Raw genomic sequence first — 25,244 nt, forward strand, 5'->3', positions numbered from 1 at the left:
CCCCCCCGTTTTTATCCTTTTTGAACTCAGTTCCTTGTACCTGCTAGGAAGGGTCTTTTTATTTTAACTACACCTTTAGCTAATTTTAGTTTATCTTAAACAGTTACCAAGTTAAACCATTCTTTAGCATTTTTTGTCAATGTAACAATCCATGGGGCTGGGAAGGTGGCTCAGTGGTAGAGCGTTTGCCTTGCATGAGGCCAGGGTTCGATTCCTCAGCACCACATAAGCAAAAAAAAAAAAGCCGGAAGTGGCACTGTGGCTCAAGTGGTAGAGTGCTAGCCTTGAGCTGAAAGAGCTGAGGGACAGTGCCCAGGCCCAGAGTTCAGGCCCCACGACCGGACCCCCCCAAAAAACCCAAAAAACCAAAAAAACAATCCAGTCAATTCAGTAAGCTGAAAATTGAGCAAAATGCAAAAAAGTATCTTTTTGAATGTAAAGATAAAATTGGTAATAAATAAGATAATTGACTTCCCTAGGTTTTCTACACATAAGGCTAAGCAGTCATAATTACCATGCAAACAAGACTTAGAAACATGTTCTTTGTTCCTCCACTTGCCAAGCTGCTATGACAGAGCCCCCAAAAGGATAAGTGAAGTGGACCCAATGAGGAATTTCCTGTAAAGGCACTTGTCCCTACAAGGAAGAAAGCCTAGGGTGTACCTGAGTGTGGGATAGAGGCTCTCATAGTGAGGGAGAGGAGGAGCCAATTAACGGCTGTACCACATAAATCAACCAGAGGCAACATATCCCTTTCCTGCTTCTTTTCCTTTCCATCAAAACAATATTTCACGTGTTATATGTAATTTAGCATTTTGGTACATGGATTCAGGTAACAGAAAATGGGAGAACAAGACAAGTCCCTGACTTTCTGAGCTAAGTCTCTGGTTTCCCAAATTCAGTTTTGCAGACCCCTGGCAATCAGGGATGGAATGAGGTGGGAGGGCGAGGCAGAGTCTATAGACCATTTATGTCTGGATCAACAGACCTCTTGGGATAAGTTTTTTTATCTTCTAATTCATCTTTCCTCTCATGTACCTGAATTTCTTTCATCCATGGAGTGTCACCATTCTCTGAGGCTGAAAGTTCTTCTACTAGCACCGATGGGAAAACTCCAATCCGCCCGTTGAACTCCCCTTCCCAGAAGCCATCATCATCTTGGTTTTCTTTGTTCAAGATACGGATGATTGCTCCCTCAGGAAAAGACAACTCATCATCTGTCTGTCCCTCATAGTCATAAAGTGCTTTCACAAAACAGACTGAGGAGGGAGAGAGAGACAAATCTGGTGAGAATACTAACAGTGGAATGTGCTGCAACTTCTCCTGTGTTCCCATGACAACTAAAGAGCATCACACAGGCTGGGTAATGTAAAGTAGTAAGATTTCTGCCCACTGAATATCAACTTTGTGGTTCTTCTGTACAGGACAAAATGTGACTGAATATAGGAAAACATCACAGGATGGGAATCAAATGCTTTTAACCTCCCAGCCAATACAATTTAGTCTAAATGGGACCAGATAAAGAATGCCTTGTTTTAGTCTTTACCACTGGCATCTCCGTTGAGGCTGCCTGAAACGAGCTCTGCTTCTGTGGAATTGCTGGACGTGTGTGACCGACTATCCAGAGCAGCCAACGACTGCAGCATGCTCAGTAGGCTGTTCGAGGTGGGAAACTGGAGGTACTTTTCTGGCACATAACCCACTTGGCCAACTTTATTTCGAGCCTGGGTAAAACACAAGGGCAAACAGGTCTGCATACACAATTTGGACAGGACATAACAAGAACCAAAACTCCTAAAAATGTCACAAGAAGGGGCGATATGAGCAAAGGAATATACCTTTACCCAGTCTTCCATATCTCCATCTTCAATCACTTCTAACACCTCATGTTCCTCAATGGTCAACTCATCTGGTTGAGAAGCCTGCAATGTAGGATGGTCATGGACAAAATTAAAAAGGTTAGATAAAGAGCAGATGTAAGCTGGTCATAACAAAAACCAGAGACCAAAATACTGAAATGATTTGGAGAAGCAAAATATTTAACATGGCAAAAATCTCATAATGAGATGAAATTTTACTTCAAAGAACTAAACAAAATAAAACTGTAACAGAAACTGGATTCTTAAAAGGTGATGAGATCCAGTGAGCAAAACACTATGATAGAAGTAGAGGACTCAGGGTCCAGCTCCAACCCATGTGTCTGGCTGGTAAGCTACGTGACCTGATGCCTTCATGTCTTCCAAACGACAACCCTGCGTCAATGTGGATAAACCATGATGGTCTGGAAAGCACAGGCATAGAAGGCACTGGAATGGAATGGCTGTCAGAGGCTATTACAGAGGTGCATGCAGTAAAATGCAATGTACTGTATGCATGGATTAGACACTAGCAATGAGTGATCTGGAAACACTGTAAAACAGTGACCAAGAAGAAAATTGTGGGAAAAGCAATGACTGAGATGAGTTCAAGGTTTAGATTCTGCTTCAATCTGAGTGTAGAGACTGGCTGATCCACTTGGGTGCTTCTGTTCATCCTGGGACAGTTGTATGATCCCTGCTAGCACCAGCTACTAGATGTGCCCTCAAGACTGGAGAAGAAAACTCAGAGAGGCTCCAAAGAGGCACTGGGAAGTCTTAAGGCTTTCTAAAGAGACTTGTCTATCATACGAACAGGCAAGGACTTTTGTAGGTTATCTTCTAGCTCACTAATAAGCACACATACAGTATTTCCCCAAATCCCAAGATCAGTTAATAGTAGCATCTGAGACCATATAGTTTTTCAAATCTCACAATGTCAAAATGTAAACTATCCCGAGGTGCACAGGCAAAGAGACAGTAATAAGGTCATTTTCTAAGACCCACTTCCCATATCGTGAACATGAAAAACATTTAATCAAATCCCAGATTCCAGATGATGCTGTACTGAAGGGCTAGGAGTTGTGGCTAATGCCAGATATTCAGGAAGTAGAGATTAGAAGGATTTTGGTTTGAAGTTAGCCTGGGTAAAAAGTTCTTGAAACCCCTTGTCAAACAATAGCAAGCTAAGTGTGATGGCACATGTCCTTGATCCCAGTTATGTGAAAGGCTGTAGGCAGAAGGATCCTGGGGTGGGCTGGCCCCAGGCAAAAAGATCAAGAGTAAAAAATAGCTGGAGGTATGGCTCAAGTGACAGAGTGACTTCTAGGCCGAGTTCAAGCCCCAGTAATCTCCTCCCAACCCCTGCCACAGTTTTGAAGATAGGTGACTAGGAAATATCCTAGGCCTAAATTTTAAGTAAATTACTTAAAAAAAATTTTGTTTTTGCCAGTCCTGGGGCTTGAACTCTGGGCCTGGGCACTGTCCCTGAACTGCTTTTGTTCAATTCTAGCACTCTATCACTTGAGTCACAGTTCCACTTCTGGCTTTTTCTGTTTATGTGGTACTGGGGAATCAAACCCAGGGCTTCATGCATGAGAGGCAATCATTCTACCACTAAGCCACATTCCCAGCTCCAGGCCAGAGCACTTTTAAACACACTGCTGCCCTTGTGAAAATGTAAGTTGTCCAGACTAGCAGCACTAGCTGTCTAACAGATGTAGGCATTATGGGTTGGCAGCATTATCCCCATACACCGATGACCTATTCTTTTATTTAACAAAGTCAACTTGTGCACTCAAGACCCACAAGGTCCCTGGTGGGTAGGCCTCTTAAAGCTTTGGACCAGCACATTTTCCCCTATCCTCTGACATACTATGTTCTTCCTTGCCTCTGTGTTTCTACTGGCTATTCAATATTTTTCCTCTGTTTCATCATTCCTATCTGATGAAAGGCTGTGGGTATTAAGTCCAGCTTCATTTCAGTCTGTTTCTATGTGCAAGTAGGCATAAGATGTCTTTTAGCCTCAATTTTCCTTTTCTTTCTATTTTCTTCTTGTAGTTGAGTTCCAGGGCAGAAAAATTTGTCTGTTTTGATCACTGCTATGTTCCAGAGCCTAGAAGTGAGCATTGCTGATATATGAGGTAGTTAGATAAGGAAATCTCTTCCTTATAGGGTTATTGAAGAAATTAGAACTGAAGAAATAACAGCTATTATTATTCTTGGGATGTGCAGTCCAGTTGATATACTTTTCCAGATCACTCATCATGAGCTACTTGCTTTTTGCTCCTTCTTTCCCTAGATTTTTTAGATCTCTGCAACAATAGCTACCATAATACTCCAGTTAGTTGTTGCCCTGTGGCCTTGCTTCAAGGATAACCTATTTAATGTGGGGACTGTATTTCTTCTCTCATCCCAACAATAGCTAGTAAGTAGTCACTAAATGGCTATTAAATATACACACAGTATTTGTGCATTTTTTTTTTGTCAGTTGTAGGGCCTGAACTCTAGGCCTGGGTGCTTGAGCTCTTCAGCTCAAGGCTAGTGCTCTATCACTTGAGCCACAGTGCCACTTCTGGCTTTTTCTGCTTATGTGGTGCTGAGGAATCGAATCCAGGGCCTCATGCATGCAAGGCAAGCATTCTACCACTGAGCCACCTTCCCAGCCTGTATTTGTGACTTTAAGTATCACTATCCCACAATACTGTGAAATTTGTGAAATTTATATAATCACTTAATCTCAATAAAAATTATTTAAAAATTTACACATGGTCCCATGTTTCTATTAAGTCCTAATATCCAGTGACAGCCAGAAGTTCATTTCCACCCAGATCTTTCTGAATTTCTTGTACTTTACAATACACTTTTCCTGATTTTCAAAGCAATACATGTTCATTGTCGACAAGCTGAACATAATTCACAGTTGAGATCTTTGAGGTACATATAATTTGATATCCTACTTTTTTATTTGACATTATGATCTTAAGAGTTTCACTTTTGTTTTGGTCTGATACTAAGGTTTAAACTCAAGAGCCTCAAGCTTTTGCTTTTTTTTTTTTTCATTTGGTTTGGCTTTACTACTTCAATCATGCCTTCAGTTGGACATTTTGCTGGTTAATTGGAATCTCAATTGTCTAGGTCTCAGCCTTCTGAGAAGTTAGAATTATAGAAGTGAGCCATTATGACCCTGTCTTTTTGAACTCAGGGCCTTGCACTTGCTAGGTAGGTGTTCTGCCATTTGAGTCACACCCTCAGCCTTTTTTGTTTTATTTTGAGCCAAGATCTCAGTATGTAGTCCAGGCTTGCCTAGAAATCCTTTTGCCTTAGCAATCTAGTGCTGGCTCAGTGTATACTTTTCTTACCAAAAAATTCATTAATGTAAATTTCAATAATTGTCACAATAATATTGTATTTTGTGATCATAATTTATTTAACTATTCTCTTCTTGGACTTTCAACTTTGAGCTTTTATAGAGTATATTAGAATGAAATAGTTTGTAGCCAGGTGCTGGTGGCTCATGCCTGTAATCCTAGCTACTCAGGAGACTAAGATCTGAGGATTGTGGTTCAAAGCCAGCCCAGGCAGGAAAGTCTGTGAGACTCTTATCTCCATTTAACCACCAGAAAACTGGAAGTGGTGCTCTGGCTTAAGCCAGAGAGCACTTGCCTTGAGCTGAAAAGCTCAGGGGTGCTGGTGGTTCATGCCTGTAATCCTAGCTACTCAGGAGGCCAAGATCTGAGGATCATGGTTCAAAGTCAGCCCAGGCAGGAAAGTCTGTGAGACTCTTATCTCCATTTAACCACCAGAAAACCGGAAGTGGTGCTCTGGCTTAAGCCACAGAACACTTTCCTTGAGCTGAAGAGCTCAGGGACAGTGCCAGGCCCAGAGTTCAAGCCCCATGACTGATCCCCCAATTTTTTTTGTATCTAAAATACTCTATTGTGGTTTATTTCCTTAGGATACTAACAGGATTAAAAATTATGAATCTTAGCCGGGTGCCAGTGGCTCATGCCTGTAATCCTAGCTATTCAGGAGGCTTAGATCTGAGGATCGTGGTTCAAAGCCAGCCTGGGCAGGAAAGTCCATGAAACTCTTATCTCCAATAAACCACCAGAAAACCAGAAGTGGCACTGTGGCTCAAGTGGTAGAGCACTAGCTTTGAGCTGAAGAGCTGAGAGACAGTGCTCAGGCACAGAGTTCAAGGCCCATGACCGAAAAAAAAAATTATGAATCCTTTCTTATGATCATTAAAAATGGCCTCACCAGATGAATCCAGACCTTTTCTGGGCCATAAGAATCATGATTTGGCCTCAAGTCAGTGTGTCTGTCTCCGTCTCCCATATGTATGTATATATGTATGTGTGTATGTATACGTGTATATGTATATATGTATGTATGGATATATAAACACCTATTTATTTGTGTTGGTACTAGGGCTTGAATTCAGGGTCTCATGCTCTCACTTAGCTTTTTTCACTCACAGCTAGTACTCCTGCTTAAGCCAGGAGTTATCTTTAAGTTATCTTTTTGTTGGTTATTTGGAGATAGGAATTTCTAAGACTTTTCTGTTTGGGTTAGTTCAGATCTCAGCCTCCTGAGCGCTAGGATTATAGGTGTGAACCAATGGTATCCATCTACTTTTATCATTTTTGAGTCTATCTTTCTACTTACAAAAAATGTTTGCTTATGAAACAGCATGCTAGTACAGCAGCCTCATATATCTCATGCACAGTTCATCATTTTCTCCTGGGCTTTATTTAATCTCACATTGCTTGATCATGGTCTGATGAACAGTAATAATGCATGTTTACTATGTAGCCTAGATGTATAATAGGCTATAGTGTCTAGGCTTATGTAAGCTCACTCTGATAGGTGCATGATAATAAAATCTTTTAATGCTGCCTCCCTCAGAAGGAATTCTCATCATTAATAACACATGACTATGCAGAGTAAGTAAAAGAGGGCAATGGGACAGAGAAGCAACTGAGGTGTTGGCAGTCTCCTTAAGTGGTTAGGGGTGGCCTCAGGAAGCACTATTTGAGCTGAGCTCCTATGGTGAGAAGTGGGCAGCAAACTAGGATTTGGGGAAATAGAAGTCTAGGCAGAAAGGATCTCAAGTACAAAGGAGTATATAATCAGGGCCTTAGCCTAAGGCAGCCAGGGTAGCTAATGTGTTTTGAGTGGGAGAGGTGGGAAGATGGTATGATATGAAGCCAAAGAAACTGGCTGGAGCCAAATCAGGCTGGATGTTACAGATATCAGGAAAGAGTTTGTGTTTTTTCCCCTACGTGTAATAGAAAGCTTAGAAGTTTTAGCAAAGGGAATAATATCATCTCTTTCATATGTTGAAGATTTTTCTGACTGCAGAGTTAAAAATGGACAATGGGGAGGCAACTATGAAAGAGGGAGACTAATTTCAAGTCCCCTCTCTCCATCACTAAAGCAATGGCATGGACAAAGATAATAGCAGCAGAGAAAATAAAAAGTGATTAGATTCAAGATGTGTGTGTGTGTGTGTGTGTGTGTGTGTGTGCGTGCATGCATATATATGTGTATACATATACACTTGTTTTTTTTTAAGTACTGGGGATGAAACACAGCCTAATGTACTAGGCAAGTACTTTGTCAGTGAGCTATTTCCCGAATCCAGATTCAGGATATGTGGAGGTGAATTCAACAGAACTGGCTGATGGGTGGAAAGAGGCAAAACAAAGAACAACTGGAAGTCAAAACTCAATTTACTCTGTGTTTAGTAAAAAGTTTAATTGGACTTCAAGGAAAGGGTGAGAGAGATTAAGAACAATTATACCAAACCAGATGTAGAAATTCTAAATTTATCAAAGTTCCTGCCTAACAAAGATAATAAGAGATGGTTATATTAGGAGTATAGGCAAAGTGTAAAAATTGCTTTGTAAAATAATTTTCCTTGATATCCATTTTGAGGCTCATCCTAATGGAGGATTTATGTCAAGCAGGAAGAGTTTTGGTTACTAAAGATTTTCAGTATACTAGGCACTGTGCTAAATGCATTCCTACTGAATTATTACTTTATTATTTATTTTTAATGATTTCAAGTTATGATTTATCTTCATATTAACTCTACAATATTATCCTTATGATATAAGGAAATTGAGGCTCACAGAGACTAAGGGATTAGTGTAGGACATTTTAATACAAGTAATCTAATATAATATGCTAAGTAGACACATTATGAGAGGCTGGGTAGATACAGAGTCTCCAAGATCTGCTATCAGCAATATGTTGGAAATACAAACCTTGTAGGAGTAAACAACTTTGCAGGTGAGTGGATAATTTCTTAAGGTGCCAGAAGGGCTTGAACTACTGTCATCAAAAACATCCATATTGTCTTCAAACTCTTCTCCTTCTTCTCTTTCCATATCTGTATTAAGCTAAGAAAAATAAGAAGCCATTGGCTAGTTTGCTTAGTCAAGAAAATGGTAGAAAACAGGAAGGACACTGAAAATCTGATTGCTTCAGAATGTTAATTTACCTATTCAACTTCACACAAAGGGACTTCTCAGTTGCATTTTTCATGAAAATCGATGTCAAATATAAATTTATCAGCATTCTTTCACTTTTTACCATTAAATACTGCCCAACAAAGTCCTTATAATTTAAATTGACAGTATCAGAAAACAGTGAAACCCTTTCTAAGTGCCAGTGATATGGAGAAACAGTCTTTCCCTGAAGGCTGGTAAAAATGTGAATTCACACATCATTTTTGGAAAATATACTGGAACATATCACTTGATGTAGTAATTCCACTTTTGTGAATTCATCACAGAAAACTGAAAGCACCAGGATTTAAGACTTTATTCTAAGATGTTTTCTGCAACATTTCTTCCTTTCTTTCTTTTTTTTTTGGTTGGTCATGGGGCTTGAACTCTGGGCCTGGGCGCTGTCCGTCAGCTCTTCAGCTCAAGGATAGCGGTCTACCACTTGAGCCACAGCACCACTTCCGGTGGGGATTACAATTACATGAGTCAGGTGGTAAGTACATTTCTTTTCCTACAGTGTCTTCTGTTCCCTTTCTCCCAATCCCTTCTGCGCGACTCCACCCACAATTTGTATAGTTCATTTTCATCAGTGTCCAGTGAGTTCTACTGCTGCACTTTTTCACCCTTTTTCTCTCCAGTTCTGTACCCTTCCTACAACCCTACCAAAGATATACACTTAAGTACACCATACATAAGGAAAAGAAGATGGAATCACACAAAAAAATAAAGAATATAAAGTTTTTTTTTTGCCAGTCCTGGGGCCTGGGCATTGCCTAACATGCATAAGCTCTGGGTTGGATTCCTCAGTAGCAACCTCATAAACAGACAATGCCAGAAGTGGTGCTGTGGCTCAAGTGGCAGAGTTTTAGCCTTGAGCAAAAGAAGCTCAAGGACAGTGCCCCAAGACTGGCAAAAAAAACAAAACAAAAAACCCCTAACACTTTCAACAGGTTTCACCTTTCTATTTTCAGTATGGTGATTTCTTAATAATTAAACATATATTTCTAAAATTCCACTACTGAGTATTTTCGTAAAGAACTGAAAGCACGGTCTCATTAGTGTAAAGTTATTCAAAGTAGTATTACTCCAACAGCCAAAGCAGGGAAGTAACACAAGTGCCCAATGACAGATGAGTGGATAAAAGAATAGTGTATATCTGTAACTCCTCTGTACATAACCTTTATAATAACAACTTAAGGGCTGGCAAGGTGGCTCAGTGGTAGAGCACTTGCCTTGCATGCATGAGGCCCTGGGTTCGATTCCTCAGCACCACATAGCAAAAAGAAAAAAGCCAGAAGTGGCGCTGTGGCTCAATTGGTAGAGTGCTAGTCTTGAGCTGAAGTGCTCAGGGACAGCACCTAGGCCCAGAGTTCAGGCCCCATGACCGGACCCCCCCAAAAAAAATAACAACTTAAAAAGAATAGTGTATATAGACATAACGGAACATTATCCAGTCCTAAAAAAGGAGGTAAGTTCTGATATGCTATCATACAGATGATGACCCGGGCATTACACTAAGTGAAATAACTAGTCATAAAAATGTAACACTGAAAAAAAAATGTAACACTGTAGGGGCTGGGAATGTGGCTTAGTGGTTAGTGGTAGAGTGCTTGCCTAGCATGCATGAAGTCTTGGGTTCCACTCCTCAATACCACATAAACAGAAAAAGCCAGAAGTGGTGCTGTGGCTCAAGTGATAAGAGTGCTAACCTTGAGCTAAAGAAGCTCAGTGCCCAGGCCCTGGCGGAAAAAAAAGTAGCACTGTGATTTCACAGTAGTCAAATTCATAGAAACAAAGTATAATGGGAATTATCAGGGGCTAAAGGTGAGTAATGGGAAATAATAATAATAATACTTACTGTTTGCCAGTCCTGGGGCCTGAATTCAGGGCTGTCCCTGAACTTCTTTTGCTCAAGGCTAGCACTCTACCACTGAGCCACAGCATCATTTCACGCTTTTTGTATTTATGTGGTGCTGAGGAATCGAACCTAAGGCTTCATGCATGCAAGGCAAGCACTCTACCACTGAGCCACAGCATCATTTCAGGATTTTTGTATTTATGTGGTACTGAGGAATCGAACCTAAGGCTTCATGCATGCAAGGCACTCTACCACTGAGTCACATTCCCAGTCCATTAACAGTACAGGGTTGTGTTCTTCCTACATAGTTCAGGCTTGTCTTGAATACTCAATCCTCCTGCCTCAGCCTCCCAAGTGTTGGGGTTACAGGTGTGAACTATCACTATAGGCTTGTTTTTTTTTTTTTTTGGGTCCCGTCATGGGGCCTGAACTCTGGGCCTGGGCGCTGCCCCTCAGCTCTTCAGCTCAAGGCTAGCACTCTACCATTTGAGCCACAGCGCCGCTTCCGGCTTTTTTCTTTTTGCTTATGTGGTGCTGAGGAATCGAACCCAGAGCCTTAGGCATGCAAGGCAAGCATTCGACCACTGAGCCACCTTCCCAGCCCCAATATAGGCTTGGTTTTTACTGTGTTTTTTTTTTTTTTGAGGGGCTAATCCTCTGTATGTTGTATGCAAAGTTAGGTTTTTGAAAACTATGAAATATACACAATGTTTACTTTTGGGAGTTCACAATTTAAGTGAAGGGCCAAGAGCAGAGGGCCAGTGGAGGCAGATAAGAACCTGGGGAGAAGGGCCAGATTTCTTGGGTACAACGAGTCTAAAAGAAGAAGTATCTCTGTCAAGCTATATTTCTAGTCAAATAAATGGAGACTCTTCTGAATAGCTAGCACTAATATTTTAAGGGTGATCTTCCTAACTTCCATTTTCCTAATAATGTTCTATACAATTTCAGAGAATTCGAGAATAAATTATATTTTTCCTGCTACCTATATTGCTTCTACTTTCAAGCCCCTGAAATATTTCCTTTTATAACTTACTGAAAATTCTTCATAGTTGAGTGAGGTAAGCTTATGCCTCATTTATGAACTATTCATCTATGGTCAGTCAGATCAGTTCCCATATAGTTTCAAATCTTGATTTCTTAAATGTCTGACTTATGATTCTATTATTTTTCCAATAGAAAGCTGTATATCATGTAAAAGATAAAGGTCACACTCTAGAAACTTTGATAAAACTATGCTTAAGCATATTTTCATATACTTAGGCATTGTTTTCAGATTCTAGGAAAGGTTATAAGCATTTGAAAATAGTGGCATTATAAAAAACAGAACAAAACAAAATACTCATACATAAAAAAATTGTGGTTTCCAAAAACACATATGGAATGTTAATGATTATTGGGTTTGGCACTGTGAATCAGTCTAAAACATTTTATCTTGGCAACCCAGACTGATACTAAACATTCCTTCCTTTCTCTATTTTGAGTTCATTTTTTGATCCTCATGGAAGGATTGAAAAGCTGCAGTGACAGCAGCAGGGTCACTGCTATATACTTCTGCACTGTCACAGCAGCTTTTCACAGCATGGTATCTCAGGGTAATCTCTTTTCTTCTTCTAGCCTTAGTGTTTTCTTGACCCAGCATTTCTAAAAGCATATTCTTCTTCTCTTCTCTCTCTCTCTCTCTTTTTTTTTTTGGTTGGTCGTGGGGCCTGAACTCTGGGCCTGGGTGCTGACCCAGCTCAAGGCTAGCGCTCTACCACTTGAGCGATAGCGCCACTTCCACCTTTTACTGCTTATGTGGTGCTAAGGAATTGAACCCAGGGCCTCATGCATGCAAGGCAAGCACTCTACTACTGAGCCACCTTCCCAGCCCCTTCTTCTCTTATCTTAACTGCTCTCAACCCCTTTTCTCCCTGTCACTTGCCAGAACTTCAATCATAACAATTCTTTCTAGCTGTACTAATATTTTTCCTTCCTTACATGTGGTAAAATTCTTACTCTTATTGCAAGGCAGTAAGAAGACTCTTTTTCAGCCTGTTTTAGTAGCTGTCTTCTTCTTCTTCTTCTTCTTTTTTTTTTTGGTCGGTCATGGGGCTTGAACTCTGGGCTTGGGTGCTGTCCCTGCACTCTTCAGTTCAAGGCGAGCACTCTACCACTTGAGCCACAGCGCTACTTCTGGTTTTCTAGTGGTTTATTGGAGATAAGAGTCTCACGGACTTTTCTGCCTAGGCTGGCTTTGAACCGCGATCCTCAGATCTCAGCCTCCTGAGTAGCTAGGATTATAGGCGTGAGCCACCAGCGCCCAGCAATAGCTGTCTTCTTGTACCCAGCAAAACCACCTCTGATAGGCATCATTACTGTGAGTGTCACAAGAAGGAGCAGAGGGCCTAGAGTGTGGCAGACACGGTGTGAATGCTGACTATGCCATGTACTTTGTGTAAGTCTGGGAAACTATTTAACTTCTCAGCTCCAACCATCTCACCTTTCTAATGAAGATAATAACTTCTTAGTCGGGTGCTGGTGGCTCATGTTTGTAATCTTAGCTACTCAGGAGGCTGAAATCTGAGGATCGAGGTTCAAAGCCAGCCAGGGCAGGAAAGTCCGTGAGCCTCTTATCTCCAATAAACCACCAGAAAAACAAGTGGTGCTGTAGCTCAAGTGGTAGAGCACTTGCCTTGAACTGAAGAGCTGAGGGACAGCACCCAGGACCATATTTCAAGCCCCACAACCGACAAAAAACAAACAAAAAACCTTTTTTTTTTTTTGGTCAGTTGTGGGCCTGAATTCTGGACCTGGGCGCTGTCTCTCAACTCTTCAGCTTAAGGCTAGCGCTCTACCACTTGAGCCACAGCGCCACTTCAGGCTTTTTCTGCTTATGTGGTGCTAAGGAACTGAACCCAGGGCCTCATGCATCCTCATGCATGCAAGGCAAGCACTCTACCACTGAGCCACCTTCCCAGCCCCACAAAAAACTTCTTTACAGGGTTATTATAAGGCTTTGTGAAATAAAATATTTTAAACCCCTAATATATACTTGATGTAAAGGAGACAATAAATCATAAGCATTTGTTGTCTTCATGAGGCGGAGAGAATCTAAACAAAGAATCTGCTAATACCCAATACAAACAAAGACATTTGCTATAGAAAACTGACTAGCTGGGAAGGTGGCTCAGTGGTAGAGTGCTTGCCTTGAATGCATGAAGCCCTTGGTTTGATTCCTCAGCAGGAAGCGGAGATGAGGCTCAAGTGGTAGAGCCCTAGACTACAGCTGAAGAGCTGAGGGACAGCACCCAGGTCCAGAGTTCAGGCCCCATGACCAACAAAAAAAAAAAAAAAAAGAAAAGAAAAAAAAAAGAAAACTGATTAAAGCTGGGCATTGGTGGCTCACACTTGTAATATTAGCTACTCAGGAGTCTGAGGTCTGAGAATTGCGGTTCAAAGCCAGCCCAGGCAGGAAAGTCTGTGAGACTTTTATCAACAATTAACTACCAGAAAATCAGAGGTGGTGCTGTGGCTCAAGTGGTAGAGCACTCGCCTTGAGCTAAAGAGTGCAGGGACAGCACCTAGGCCCAGAGTTCAAGCCCCACAACCTACAAAAACAAACAAACAAAAGCTGACCTACAAAATCCCTCTACCGATGCTGGAAAGGTGGCTCAGCAGTAGAGTGCTTGCCTTGCATGCATGAGGCCCTGGGTTCCATTCCTCAGCACTACATAAGCAGGAAAGCTGAAAGTGGTGCTGTGGCTCAAGTGGTTGAGCACTAGCCTTGAGCTGAAGAGCTCAAGGACGGTGCCCAGACCCAGAGTTCAGGCCCACAACAACCACCACTAACATAAAACAAACAAACGGGCTGGGAAGGTGGCTCAGTGGTAGAGTGCTTGCCTTGCATGCATGAGGCCCTGCGTTCCAGTCCTCAGCACCACATAAGCAGAAAAAGCAGGAAGTGATGCTGTGGCTCAAGTGGTAGAGTGCTAGCCTTGAGCTGAAGAGCTGAGGGACAGCACCCAAGCCCAGAGTTCAAGCCCTACAACTTGGCAAACAAACAAACAAACTCTATCTGGACAGAGAACTGATCACTGTTAACCTCATTCCATGTACAGCATAAGTAGTTGTAAAATATGATTTTAAATATCAGGAAAATGGTTTCTGCTTCCAAGCAAGATGGAGTAGTAGGCTTGGTCTCAACTGCATTTTTTAAAAATAACTAGTAATGAAGAATTTAATTTTAAATTTAAAAAATCAGCTTCAGTAACTATGAAGCAGAGAAGTCTGCCAGATTTATTATTTCAGTGTCATATTTTTTCCCCTTCAGTTCCTTCTGTTATGTCTTCTTCTCCTGTGCAACTTCTTGTAGTTTAGGAACAACATATTTTTAATGAGGACAATTCAATATGGCAGGGGAGTGCTAGTATGGGTAAACTGGACTATGCTTTTAAAGTACCACAACTCATGCTGGATATGCTAAATGAAATAAACTCCACATCAAAATCTAGCATTTTTAAGCAGTATAGCAAAAATTAAGTACTCATCTTGGACACTGATTGATTCAGTGTCCAATGTTTGGCCTGGGCACACCTACCAACACCACCATTGTAATGCCAGGATAACATACATTGTTTCTTTAAAATGACATCTTGGAGATGCTAGGTAGTTTTTTGGGATATAGCCTGGATGATTTTTTGGGTGAACATGAAAAACTGAACCTATTTATTTACATGTGTTTTTACAATTTTCTGGATCAAGAGTGTAGCAAGCCATTTTCACCAGTTACTTACTACAGGAAGAACCCTGTACTGGTTATCATGGCTATGCAAAAAGTCAGAAAACAGCATAGCTAGAAACACATCACTCAGAGGTAAATTCTCATATGTTCACTGCCCACTTTTGGGTCTTGGCTGTCAATGAGAATCAATTCATTGACACTAAGGGTCTCATAAGAAGAGCTGGCTCAATACATGCTTGCTAAATTGAATTCAATGGATCTTACTAGGAATTGAGTTTAGTTCAATTAAAAGACAATGGCACACCCCTATAATCCTAGCTACTCAGGAAGCTGAGATCTAAAGATTGAAGTTCAAAGCCAACCTGGGCAGAAAAGTACATGAGAGTCTTTATGTCCAATTATCACCAAAAAGCTAGAAATGGAGCTGTGGCTCAAATGGAAGAATGCTAGCTTTGAGTTAAAAAAAAAAAAAGTTCAGGGACAGCTCCCAGGCCCTGAGTTCAGCCCCAAGACGGACACACACACACACACACACACACACACACACACACACACTGGAGATACTGTAAACTTGAAAACAAAAGATTTTGCAGGCACATTCTATTATTTCAACAGTTTATAAGAAACTCATTATAAAAGCCTGTTCTTTTCTTTTCATTGGGATTATCTTAAACCAAGAAACCAGATTTTCATATTTTAAAATCAAACCACACTGTATTAGTAGGTAGTAATGAGGCAGCTGAAAACTAAACTGACATCTGAATTTGGTTAAAAATACTGCACCTCCTAGTCTTCCAGCCATCTTTAGCATAGTCTTCATAATGAATAGAATTTCTTTTTTTTTTACTGGTAGAGGGAAGAGACATGAGTGTTGAGAGAGGGTGTTACTGTTTGGTTGGAAGTTACTATGTAGTCCAGGCTGGCTTGGAACATGTGATCCTCCTGCCTCTGCCTCCCAAGTGTTGGGATTACAGATGAAAACCCCCACATAACCATCACAATTTATCTCTAAACAATCCTTCAAGTGCTCTAAGGAAAGCTGTACAACAAAGCCAACTGTCAATGTGTCTTAACAATAGCTGGGAAAAGTGGCGTAAGATAGTAAAAAATCATGTAAAAAGTGTCAGCTATGGTTAGAAAATCTAAGAAAAAGGAATAGAATAAATATAAACCATTTCAAGCAAAGGTCTACACATCCCATTAATCCTACTTCTGGTAATCTACATCACCAAAAAAAAATTCCATATGGAAATAAGAAATCATTTCTTGATATCCAAGGAAGACTGGTTCCAGGAGGACTCCTTGTGATACCACAATCCATGGATGATCAAGTCTCTTATATAAAATAATGTAGTATTTAAATACAACCCATGTACAACCTCCCATATAATTTAAATCATCTATAGATTACTTATATTATCTAATGTAAATTCTGTGCAAATAGTTGTTATACAGTATTGTTTAGGGAATACTAATAAAAGGACAAAGTCTGTAGATGTGTTCAATAAAGGTGTCAATTTTTTCCCCCAAATCTTGTTGCTCTGTTATTGGTTAAATCCATGTACGCAGAAGGAGGACTGGTTGTATGTATAAAAATGTTATATAAATGATTTATAATACTGAAAATCTGGCGGCAATCTAAATATTCAGTAAATAATAGAAAAGTTAGTCAATTCTGAAATACCTTTCTAATACCTTTCTAAGGAGACACTAAAATAACAATTGTAAAGATCATCTAGCAATGAAGAATGTTAGATTGGAAAAATGTACAAATTTAACTTAATTTTATGTATGTTTAAAAAAGAGGGGCTGGGAATGTTGCCTAGCATGCATGAAGTCCTGGGTTTGATTTCTCAGTACCACATAAAGAGAAAAAGCCGAAAGTGGCACTGTGGCTCAAGTGGTAGTGCACTAGCCTTGAGCAAAAGAAGCTCAGGGACAGTGCCTAGGCCTTGAATTCAAGCCCCAGGTCTGGAAAAACAAAACAGTAAAATGAGGAGTACCTTTTAAAATGTTTGCATGCATAAATATATATATATACACACACACACATATGATTTGTACTTGTCAATTAAAATAAATGGAGGGAAAATATTGTTGAGGAGCTGATTTTTTTGCTTTTCTATAGTATTTCAAAATTTTCTATAATCCTACTTATATTTCCATTATTTTTTTCAAGTTTTTTATTGTGATTAAGTGGTTACATAATTTCCCAAATTTCACAGTTTGTGGGATAGTGATGATCAGTTAAAGTCACAAACACATTCTAACTTTCCTGGAGCAAACTGTCTATCACAGTCTATAACATTTATGAGTTCTATGAGCTTTGCGATGCAGTATTTCTTCCACACATGTACATTTCTTTTGTTTTGCATAGCATCAGTTGTTCCCTCTTCTTACATTTCTATTATAAGATTAATATAATTTCAAAAATTAGGTTGCAAACTATATATAGGTTTTGAGTAAGAGACAGCAGGAGAGTAAGAGAAAAGATTGATCTGGTCATTGGCAGCAGTCCAATCTCAGAAGTTCATATAGGCTTCAGATACCTTTAACTAAATATCAGTATCATTGGACTGCTCTTCTTTAGGATAGTGTTATTATACCCTGGGATTCTTCTCATTTTTTGTTTTTTGTTTTCCCCTTCCCAACCTTATATTCCATACCATGACATGAGACAGAAGGCAAAGAGTTCACATCCTTATTCTAAAGGTACATAGATTACATACTTTCAAAACATTTATCTTCCATAAGGCATTTTTTAGTTTAGTTATAACTGTTAATGTCAAACAGTAGCATTAATCATGGTTTCCAGATGACTAATGCTTTTGTTGGCAGCTACAATGAGAGAAAATATTTGGTTGCCAGAATGAGTTATTCCTGCTTCCTGTTCCTCAGCCAGTCAGCTGTCAGTATAAACAGATACAATCCTCTCTAAATTATTTCGATGTTAGTTAAAAGCAGGTTAAGCCACTACTGGGGCTCCATTAATCTATTTTTGGTTTACTCTCTCCTTTATTTATATTACTGGTATATCTTCCACAAAATCTATTTTTTCTTTTCTTTTCTTCCCCCCCCCCAAGTTCTGGGCCTTGAACTTGGGTTGCGCACTGTCCCTAAGCTCCTTTTGCTCAAGGCTAATCCAATACCACTTGAGCTACAGCGTTACTTCCAGCTTTTTAAGTGTCTCACAGACTTTCTGGCTGGAGTTGGCTTTCAACTGAGATCCTCAGATCTCAGCCATCTGAGTAGCTAGGATTACAGGTGTGAGCCGGCTAAAATATAACCTCTTATCTGGAAGAAGGATGACTTGTTCTCCATTAAGAATAGCTACAAGAAGGGAAACATGGGATGAGACTACAAGCCCCTTCTCAAAGAAAGAGACATCTCCAGATAAGCTGTTGTCTATAAGCCACTAGAAAAGTTAATTCTGAAGTATCTTTCTAGTATACAGTCACTTAAAAGGATGAATATGAAGAACAGCCAATGATGAGGAATGTTAGACTGGGAAAAAATACAAATTCCTTCATTCATATTCAGGAACCCTTTTTTTAGATCCCTTACTAAAATTCCTCACAGTGACATTTTCTTCATGGGCAAAATTTCTTCTCTATTTTTCTCCTTCCTTTCGTCTCTCCTTTCCCATCTCTTCTTTTCCATTTTTGGTGGTATTAGGAGGCTGAACTCAGGTCTCCCATGTTGTAGACAGGTGCTCTACTACCTGAGACACTCTTCCAAGTCCTTTTCATGTTGGTTATTTTTTGGGATAGGTTTTGCTTTATCCTCAGGCTAGCACGGGCTGTATTGATGCTGCCTGTGTCACTGAAATGACAAAGGGTACACTACCACATCAAGCCACTGATTGAACTTCTTCTTCTTGGGTAAGGGTGGGAGGAGCTGGGCTGTCCTTGGACCACAATTCCCTCATCTTTGCCTCCCAAGTAGCTAGGATTGCAGTGTAAATTAAAGCTGCCACAACCAGCTAGCACTGAACTTTTCTGAAAATATGTCAAAGAACCAGAAGATCTTGGGGTTGGACAGGATTTTAGAGTAATTTAGTATAACAATTTCTAAGAAATCCAGAAATAAGTGATTTTTTCCAAGCTGTGCTGGAAGAGTAAGAAGTGAACAATTTCTAGTTTGCCACACAGTGGCCCAGTTATACACTGCCAAGCATCAACAGGATCTATAAAGATCTGTTTGTTTTCCCAGCTTGTGAACTTAAAGGAGACCAGCTTGTAAACTTTAAGGAGAGACTAACCTTTGTTCATCTGCCTAGAAAAGAAACACAGAGTTGGGTGTCACATGTCCACTCAGGTGATTTAGTAAGAAAGGTGCTAGCCCAAGAATAATCATGGGTTTGGTTGGAAATAGGGCAAGTTCTAACCACAAAGTCAAGTGGATGGGGTGTGTTTGTGTGTGTATGTTTGTGTATGTTTTCCCTAGCTGGATTACTGTTTATAGTGCTCAAGTCTGTAGTCCTAGCTACTCAGGAGGATGAGATCTGAGGATTATGGTTCAAAGCTAACCTGAGTGGGAAAGTCCATGACATTCTTTTTTTTGTTGTTGTTGGTTGTGGGGCTTGAACTCTGGGCCTGGGCGCTGTCCCTCAGCTCTTCAGCTCAAGGTGAGTGCTCTACCACTTGAGCTACAGTGCCACTTCCGGTTTTTTTTTCTTTTTGCATATGTGGTGCTGAGGAATCGAACCCAGGGCCTCATGCATGCAAGGTAAGCGCTTTACCACTGAGCTACCTTCCCAGCCCCTTAAGTATACATTTTAAAGCAATGAAATATTTTTCTTTGTGTTAACCAACAAGGTTAGAAATTTTAAAAAGTCTTTATTTAACTGAAGCCAAGAAATAAAAAAAAAAGCTGGGAGAATTTAGTATATTCTCTTCTGTCAACACCAGCTAGCCTAGTTTACTTAAGATCTAGTTTTGTCAGTACTTTTCAAAACAGCTGATGAACATGTTATTTGCAAACAAGAATTGCTTGCTTGCTTGCTTGCTGCTGGGGAGAAATCCTACACATTCTGGTGTTATGAAAATGATCTGGTTGTGGGTGTAGCATAGGAAGAACTCAATTTGGTTTGTTTTCCTTGAAATCTTCAAGAGTTTGCAGCTTTTTATATTTTAACACTTATTTAAGAGTAGAATTTCTAGTGTTTTTGAATCAATTTTTTTTTCCTTTGGTCGTGGGGCTTGAACTCTGGGTCTGGGCACTGTACCTCAGCTCTTCAGCTCAAGGCTAGCATTCTACCACTTGAGCCACAGCGCCACTTCTGGTTTTCTAGTGGTTTATTGGAGACCAAGAGTCTCACGGACTTTCTTGCCCAGGTTGCCTTTGAACTGTGATTCTCAGATCTCAGCTTCCTGAGTAGCTAGGATTATAGGCGTGAGCCACCAGCGCTCAGCTGAATCTTTTTTTTTTTTTTTTTGAGACAGGATCTCATATAGCACAGGCTAGCTAGCCTCAATTCACAATCCTGCCTTACTCTCATGCCTGAGATTATAGACGTGTACTACCACACCAAGAGTATCTTCAAATATGAACCCTAAGATATGTATTTTAAATGTTTTTTTCTTTCATGCATTTGTTTCTAACGCAATTATAAGATTATTTCTTTGTTGCTTTGTATGTCCCTCCCCCACAGTATAACCCCTGCTTTCACTGTATTTGTGGGTATAATTTGTGGAGGGGAAGGGGAAAAACAAGTCGTTTAAATAAGGATACAGGTGGACCTGTTGCAACAATGAGAAGTACAATTGTCATGTCAAAAACGAACTTTACAACTTGGGGGGGGAGGATTGGGTGGGGGGGAGGAGGATGGGAAGGGTAAACAAAGGAGGAGGCTACAATGCTAGATAAGAAATGTACTTACTATCTTGCCCATGTAATTGTAACCCCTCTGAACAGTATTTTCACAATAAAAAAAAAGAGTGTCTTGAAATGGATTTTAATGATGTGCTGATTCCAAATTTTCAGTGCATAGCTGTGACAGTTAATCATGACTATTAACTCAACTAGATTGAGAAGCACCTAGGAGTTTACTAAGCATAACTTGGGTATGTCTATGAGGATGTTTCCAGGGAGAATTAACTAAGGATCCTAGGAAGACCCACAGACCCACAGTGGTACCATCCTTTAGTCTGGGAGACCAAATGGAATAAAATAGGGAGAGGATAAGCCAGATGCTAATGGCTCAGATTTATAATTACAGTTAGAAGCTAATCTGGGCAGATAAATCTATGAGATTCTTATCACCAATTAACCAGAAAAAAAAGCCAGAAGAGGCATGGTTCAAGTGATTGACTGACTGCCAGCCAGGTGAAAAAAGCTGAGCAAGAGAGGTTCTGAGTTCAAGCTCCAATAAGGGCAAAAAAAAAAAAAAAAGGGTGAGGAAGCTCGCACAGATATACAGGCATTCCTTCTCTGCTTCCTGGGTGCTGTACCTGAGCTGTTCAGCTCAAGGTGAGTGCTCTACCACTTGAATCACAGCACCATTTCTAGTTTTCTGGTGGTTAACTGGAGATAAGAGTCCCATGGACTTTCCTGCCTTGTCTGGCTTTGAACTGTGATCCTCAGATCTCAGCCTCCTAAGTAGCTAGAATTACAGGCATAAGCCACCAGCGCCTGGCTATCACTCCGATTTTCTTTTTCTTTTCTTTAATTTATTATGTATATTTATTGTCATAAGTCATTGAATGTGATTACTAACAACAATTTGAGATTTAAGCTCCATTTCCCTTATGTATTTGTGAAACTTAAGCAAACTATTAAGCACAGAGTGAAGCCTAACTAGATTCAATTCTTGTACCTGTCTACCTTTTAAAAATTTTAAATAATATTTTGGGGGCTGGGGTGGTGGCTCAGTGGTAGAGTGGTTGCCTTACATGCATGAAGCCCTGGGTTCAATTCCTCAGCACTATATAAGCAGAAAAAGTCAGAAGTGGCTCTGTGGCTCAAGTGGTAGAGTGCTAACTTTGAGCTGAAGAGCTGAGGGACAGCACCCAGGCCAAGTTCAGGCTCTATGACCAACAACAACAAAAAATAAATATATTTTTAAATTGAGATTTAGTGATTACATAAATTTCATAGTATTGTGGGTTAGTGATACTTAAAGTCACAAACATATTTTAACCTTCACAGGGCAAATTGTCATTATCGTGGTCTATAAAGTTTGTGAATTCTATAAACTTTGACAATACAACTATTTCTTCCAAATTGGGTGGTATGTACATTTCTTTCCTTTTGCTTAGTGTAAGCTGTTCCCTCTTATTCCCTCCCTCCCACCTCTGCCCTTGAGTTGCTTAGTTCATTTTCATCAATGTCCAGTAGAGCTGATGGGGCCCTCTGTTGTATTTTTTCCCATGTTTCCCTCTGAGCCCTCCTCTTAGCTTCCCTCAGATGTGCACATGTAAATACCATATATGAGGTCAAGAACATGGTCACTCCAATTTTCTAATTATTAGTGTTTGCTTTCCAATGTAATCAACAACTGAAATTTCTGCTCAGTTGCTCTGCTTTTCTGCCATTGTTTCCAGTCCAGCTCCTTCTTAGGCTAAAGATTTGGATGGTAATAATCTGAGTACTGCCTGATCTCTCCTCAAGCCATTAAGTATGGGTTCTCTGCTGAGTTCTAAGCATGGTGCTCCTCATAGTCCAAAAGCTGTATAATGCAAATGTCATCAAGGGGTGAGTTTTTTTTCAAGTTTTTACATACTTCGGGCCATTTTCCAGCTATATCAAACACACACACACACACACACACACACACACACACACACACACACACAGGCTAGCATTGTGAATAGAGAGAGTTCAGTAAGACTGATATGAATAAATACTGAAGACTAGCTGAGATTAGGGAATAGGTGTAGTGGTAGAGCATCTACTTAGAAAGGGTTAAGGCCTTAAATTCAAACTCCAGTTTCACTACCACCAAAAAAAGGCACTATACTAGATGGTAGAAAATTTAGGAATGAGTGAGTGGTTCAAGTGGTAAAGCTCTTGCCTAGTAAACATAATTCTTTGAGTTCAAACCCAGTACCTTAACCAACCTAAATAAATAAATACATAAGTGCCAACAATCAAATGAAAAGCTGCTCAGCATCATTAATCATCAGAACTACAAGAAAATATATCAAAGTTCTCATTGTACACTTGAAATAGTTAAATTTTATCGTATGTATAGAATATTTGTAAAAACCCTGACTTACAAAATTCTATGAGGTAATAATAGAGAAATAGAGAAAAATGCCTACTTGTTGCCACTAGTGAAAAACCAGTATTTGCCAAATGCAATTGGGAGTGAGACAAAGAATCTTTATTGTAGATAGTTTTGGTAACACCACTTTAGTTAAATTACCACTCTTAGTATCATTAATATCAGTTCAACTTTATGTATGTATGTATATATGTATGTATGTATGTATGTATCTACCTACCTACCTACCTACCTACCTACCTATCATCCTTAAGTAGTTATACAAAGTTGTACAACTATAAAGACCATCACCTATAAAGTATTTGTGCCTAAAAATTGAACATGCTTCTAATTAGTTTTTTTTTTGGGGGGGGGGTCCGGTCATGGGGCCTGAACTCTAGGCCTGGGCTAGCGCTCTACCACTTGAGCCACAGTGCCACTTCTGGCTTTTTTCTTCTGTGGTGCTGAGGAATCGAACCCAGGGCCTAAGGCATGCAAGGCAAGCGCTCTACCACTGAGCCACCTTCCCAGCCCTTCTAAATTAGTTTTGATCTAACTTTAACTTCACAGGACAAAAATAATGGGCTAGTCTAATAAATACATAAAAAGCTAATATTACAAAACAATCTAGATACTCAGAAATACCTGTTTATTCTTCTATTTTCTCTACATTTAACATTTTCATAAAGAAAAAACATTTAAATAGTGATTACTTGGGGCTGGGAAGCTGGCTAGTGGTAGAGTGCTTGCCTTGCATGCATGAGGCCCTGGGTTTGATTCCTCAGCACCACATAAACAGAAAAAGCTGAAGTGGCACTTTGGCTCAAGTGGTAGGGGGCTAGCCTTAAGCTGAAGAGCTAAGGGACAGCGCCCGGGCCCAGAGTTCAGGCCGCACGTCCAACAAAATAAATAAATAAATAAAAGTGATTACTCAAGAAGTCTGCTAATACTAATGCTAATACTAGTACAAACCTGTGATAATGTTCTTTTTTTTTTTTTGGTCAGTCATGGGGCCCGGATGCTGTCCCTGAGCTTTTTCACTCAAGGCTAGGGCTCTACCACTTTGAGCCACCAGCCAGCATGTAGCTGGCTGACATATTTCTATACATTGTTAATTTTCCTTCCTTCCTTCATTCCTCCCTCCCTCCCTTCCTCTACTTGGAACTGAACTTTGTACTTGAGCTCCATCACTTGAGCTATAGCCTCAGGCTTGATTTTTTTTTTTTTTTTTAGATAAGGTCTCCTTAGTTTTGCTCCAGCTGGCCTCTAACTGGTGATTCTTCAGCCTTAGTCTCTTGATTAGCTGAGATTTTAGATATGTGTGTGTGTATGTGTAAGTGTGTGTGTGTGTGAGAGAGAGAGAGAGAGAGAGAGAGAGAGAGAGAAAGAGAGAGAGAACACCTCTAGCTGATTTCTGTCTTTTGATCATTTATATTTAAAGTAATTATTGATAAGAATTTTGCAAAAAGCCTAACAGCTTTTTGTCTCTCATTTCCTGCTTTACTGTCTTTTGTGCTTATTTAGGTTTTTTTTTTGTTTTGTTTTGTCAGTTGTGGGGTCTGAACTCTGGGCCTGGGCACTGTCCCTTAGCTCTTCAGCTCAAGGCTAACGCTCTACCACTTGAGCCACAGCACCACTTCCACTTCCAGCTTTTTCTGCCTATGTGGTGCTGAGGAATCAAACCCAGGGCCTCATACATGCAAGGCAAGCACTCTATCACTAAGCCACCTTCCCAGCCCAGGTGTTTTGTTTTGCATTGATAATTCCCTTATTTCCATTAAAACATTTATTAGTTGTGGGGCTTGAACTGATGACCTGGGCTCTAGCCACAGTGCCACTTCCAGTTTTCTGGTGGTTATTGGAGGTAAGAGTTTCACAGACTTTCCTTCCCCGAGCTGGCTTTGAACCATTATGCTTTAAATCTCAGTCTCCAGAGTAGCTAGGATAACAGGCGTGAACCACCAGCACCCGGCTACATTTAGTATCTTAATGCTATAACATTCTTATAGCTACTACTTTTTTTTCTCTTTTATTTCTTTTTTGTGCTAGTACTGGGGCTTGAACTCAGGGCCTGGGCATTGTCCCT

The 25,244-nt window shown here is 40.2% G+C and overlaps 1 protein-coding gene across 1 annotated transcript in view; it reads right to left on the minus strand.

Annotated features, from left to right (window-relative positions):
* Nucleotides 1–25,244, minus strand: part of Fchsd2 (FCH and double SH3 domains 2) — a 214,724-nt gene that overhangs the window by 5,998 nt on the left and 183,482 nt on the right. The window contains exons 13-16 of the mRNA XM_013013961.1: nt 8,129–8,263; nt 1,839–1,922; nt 1,547–1,724; nt 1,039–1,259 (exon numbers count right to left, since the gene is read on the minus strand). Of these exons, the coding sequence (XP_012869415.1) occupies nt 1,039–1,259; nt 1,547–1,724; nt 1,839–1,922; nt 8,129–8,263 (618 nt within the window). The remainder of the gene's footprint in view (nt 1–1,038; nt 1,260–1,546; nt 1,725–1,838; nt 1,923–8,128; nt 8,264–25,244) is intronic.

Source organism: Dipodomys ordii, unplaced genomic scaffold, assembly GCF_000151885.1.
Source record: "Dipodomys ordii isolate 6190 unplaced genomic scaffold, Dord_2.0 Scaffold22, whole genome shotgun sequence".
In the NCBI taxonomy this organism is placed as follows: Eukaryota; Metazoa; Chordata; class Mammalia; order Rodentia; family Heteromyidae; genus Dipodomys; species Dipodomys ordii.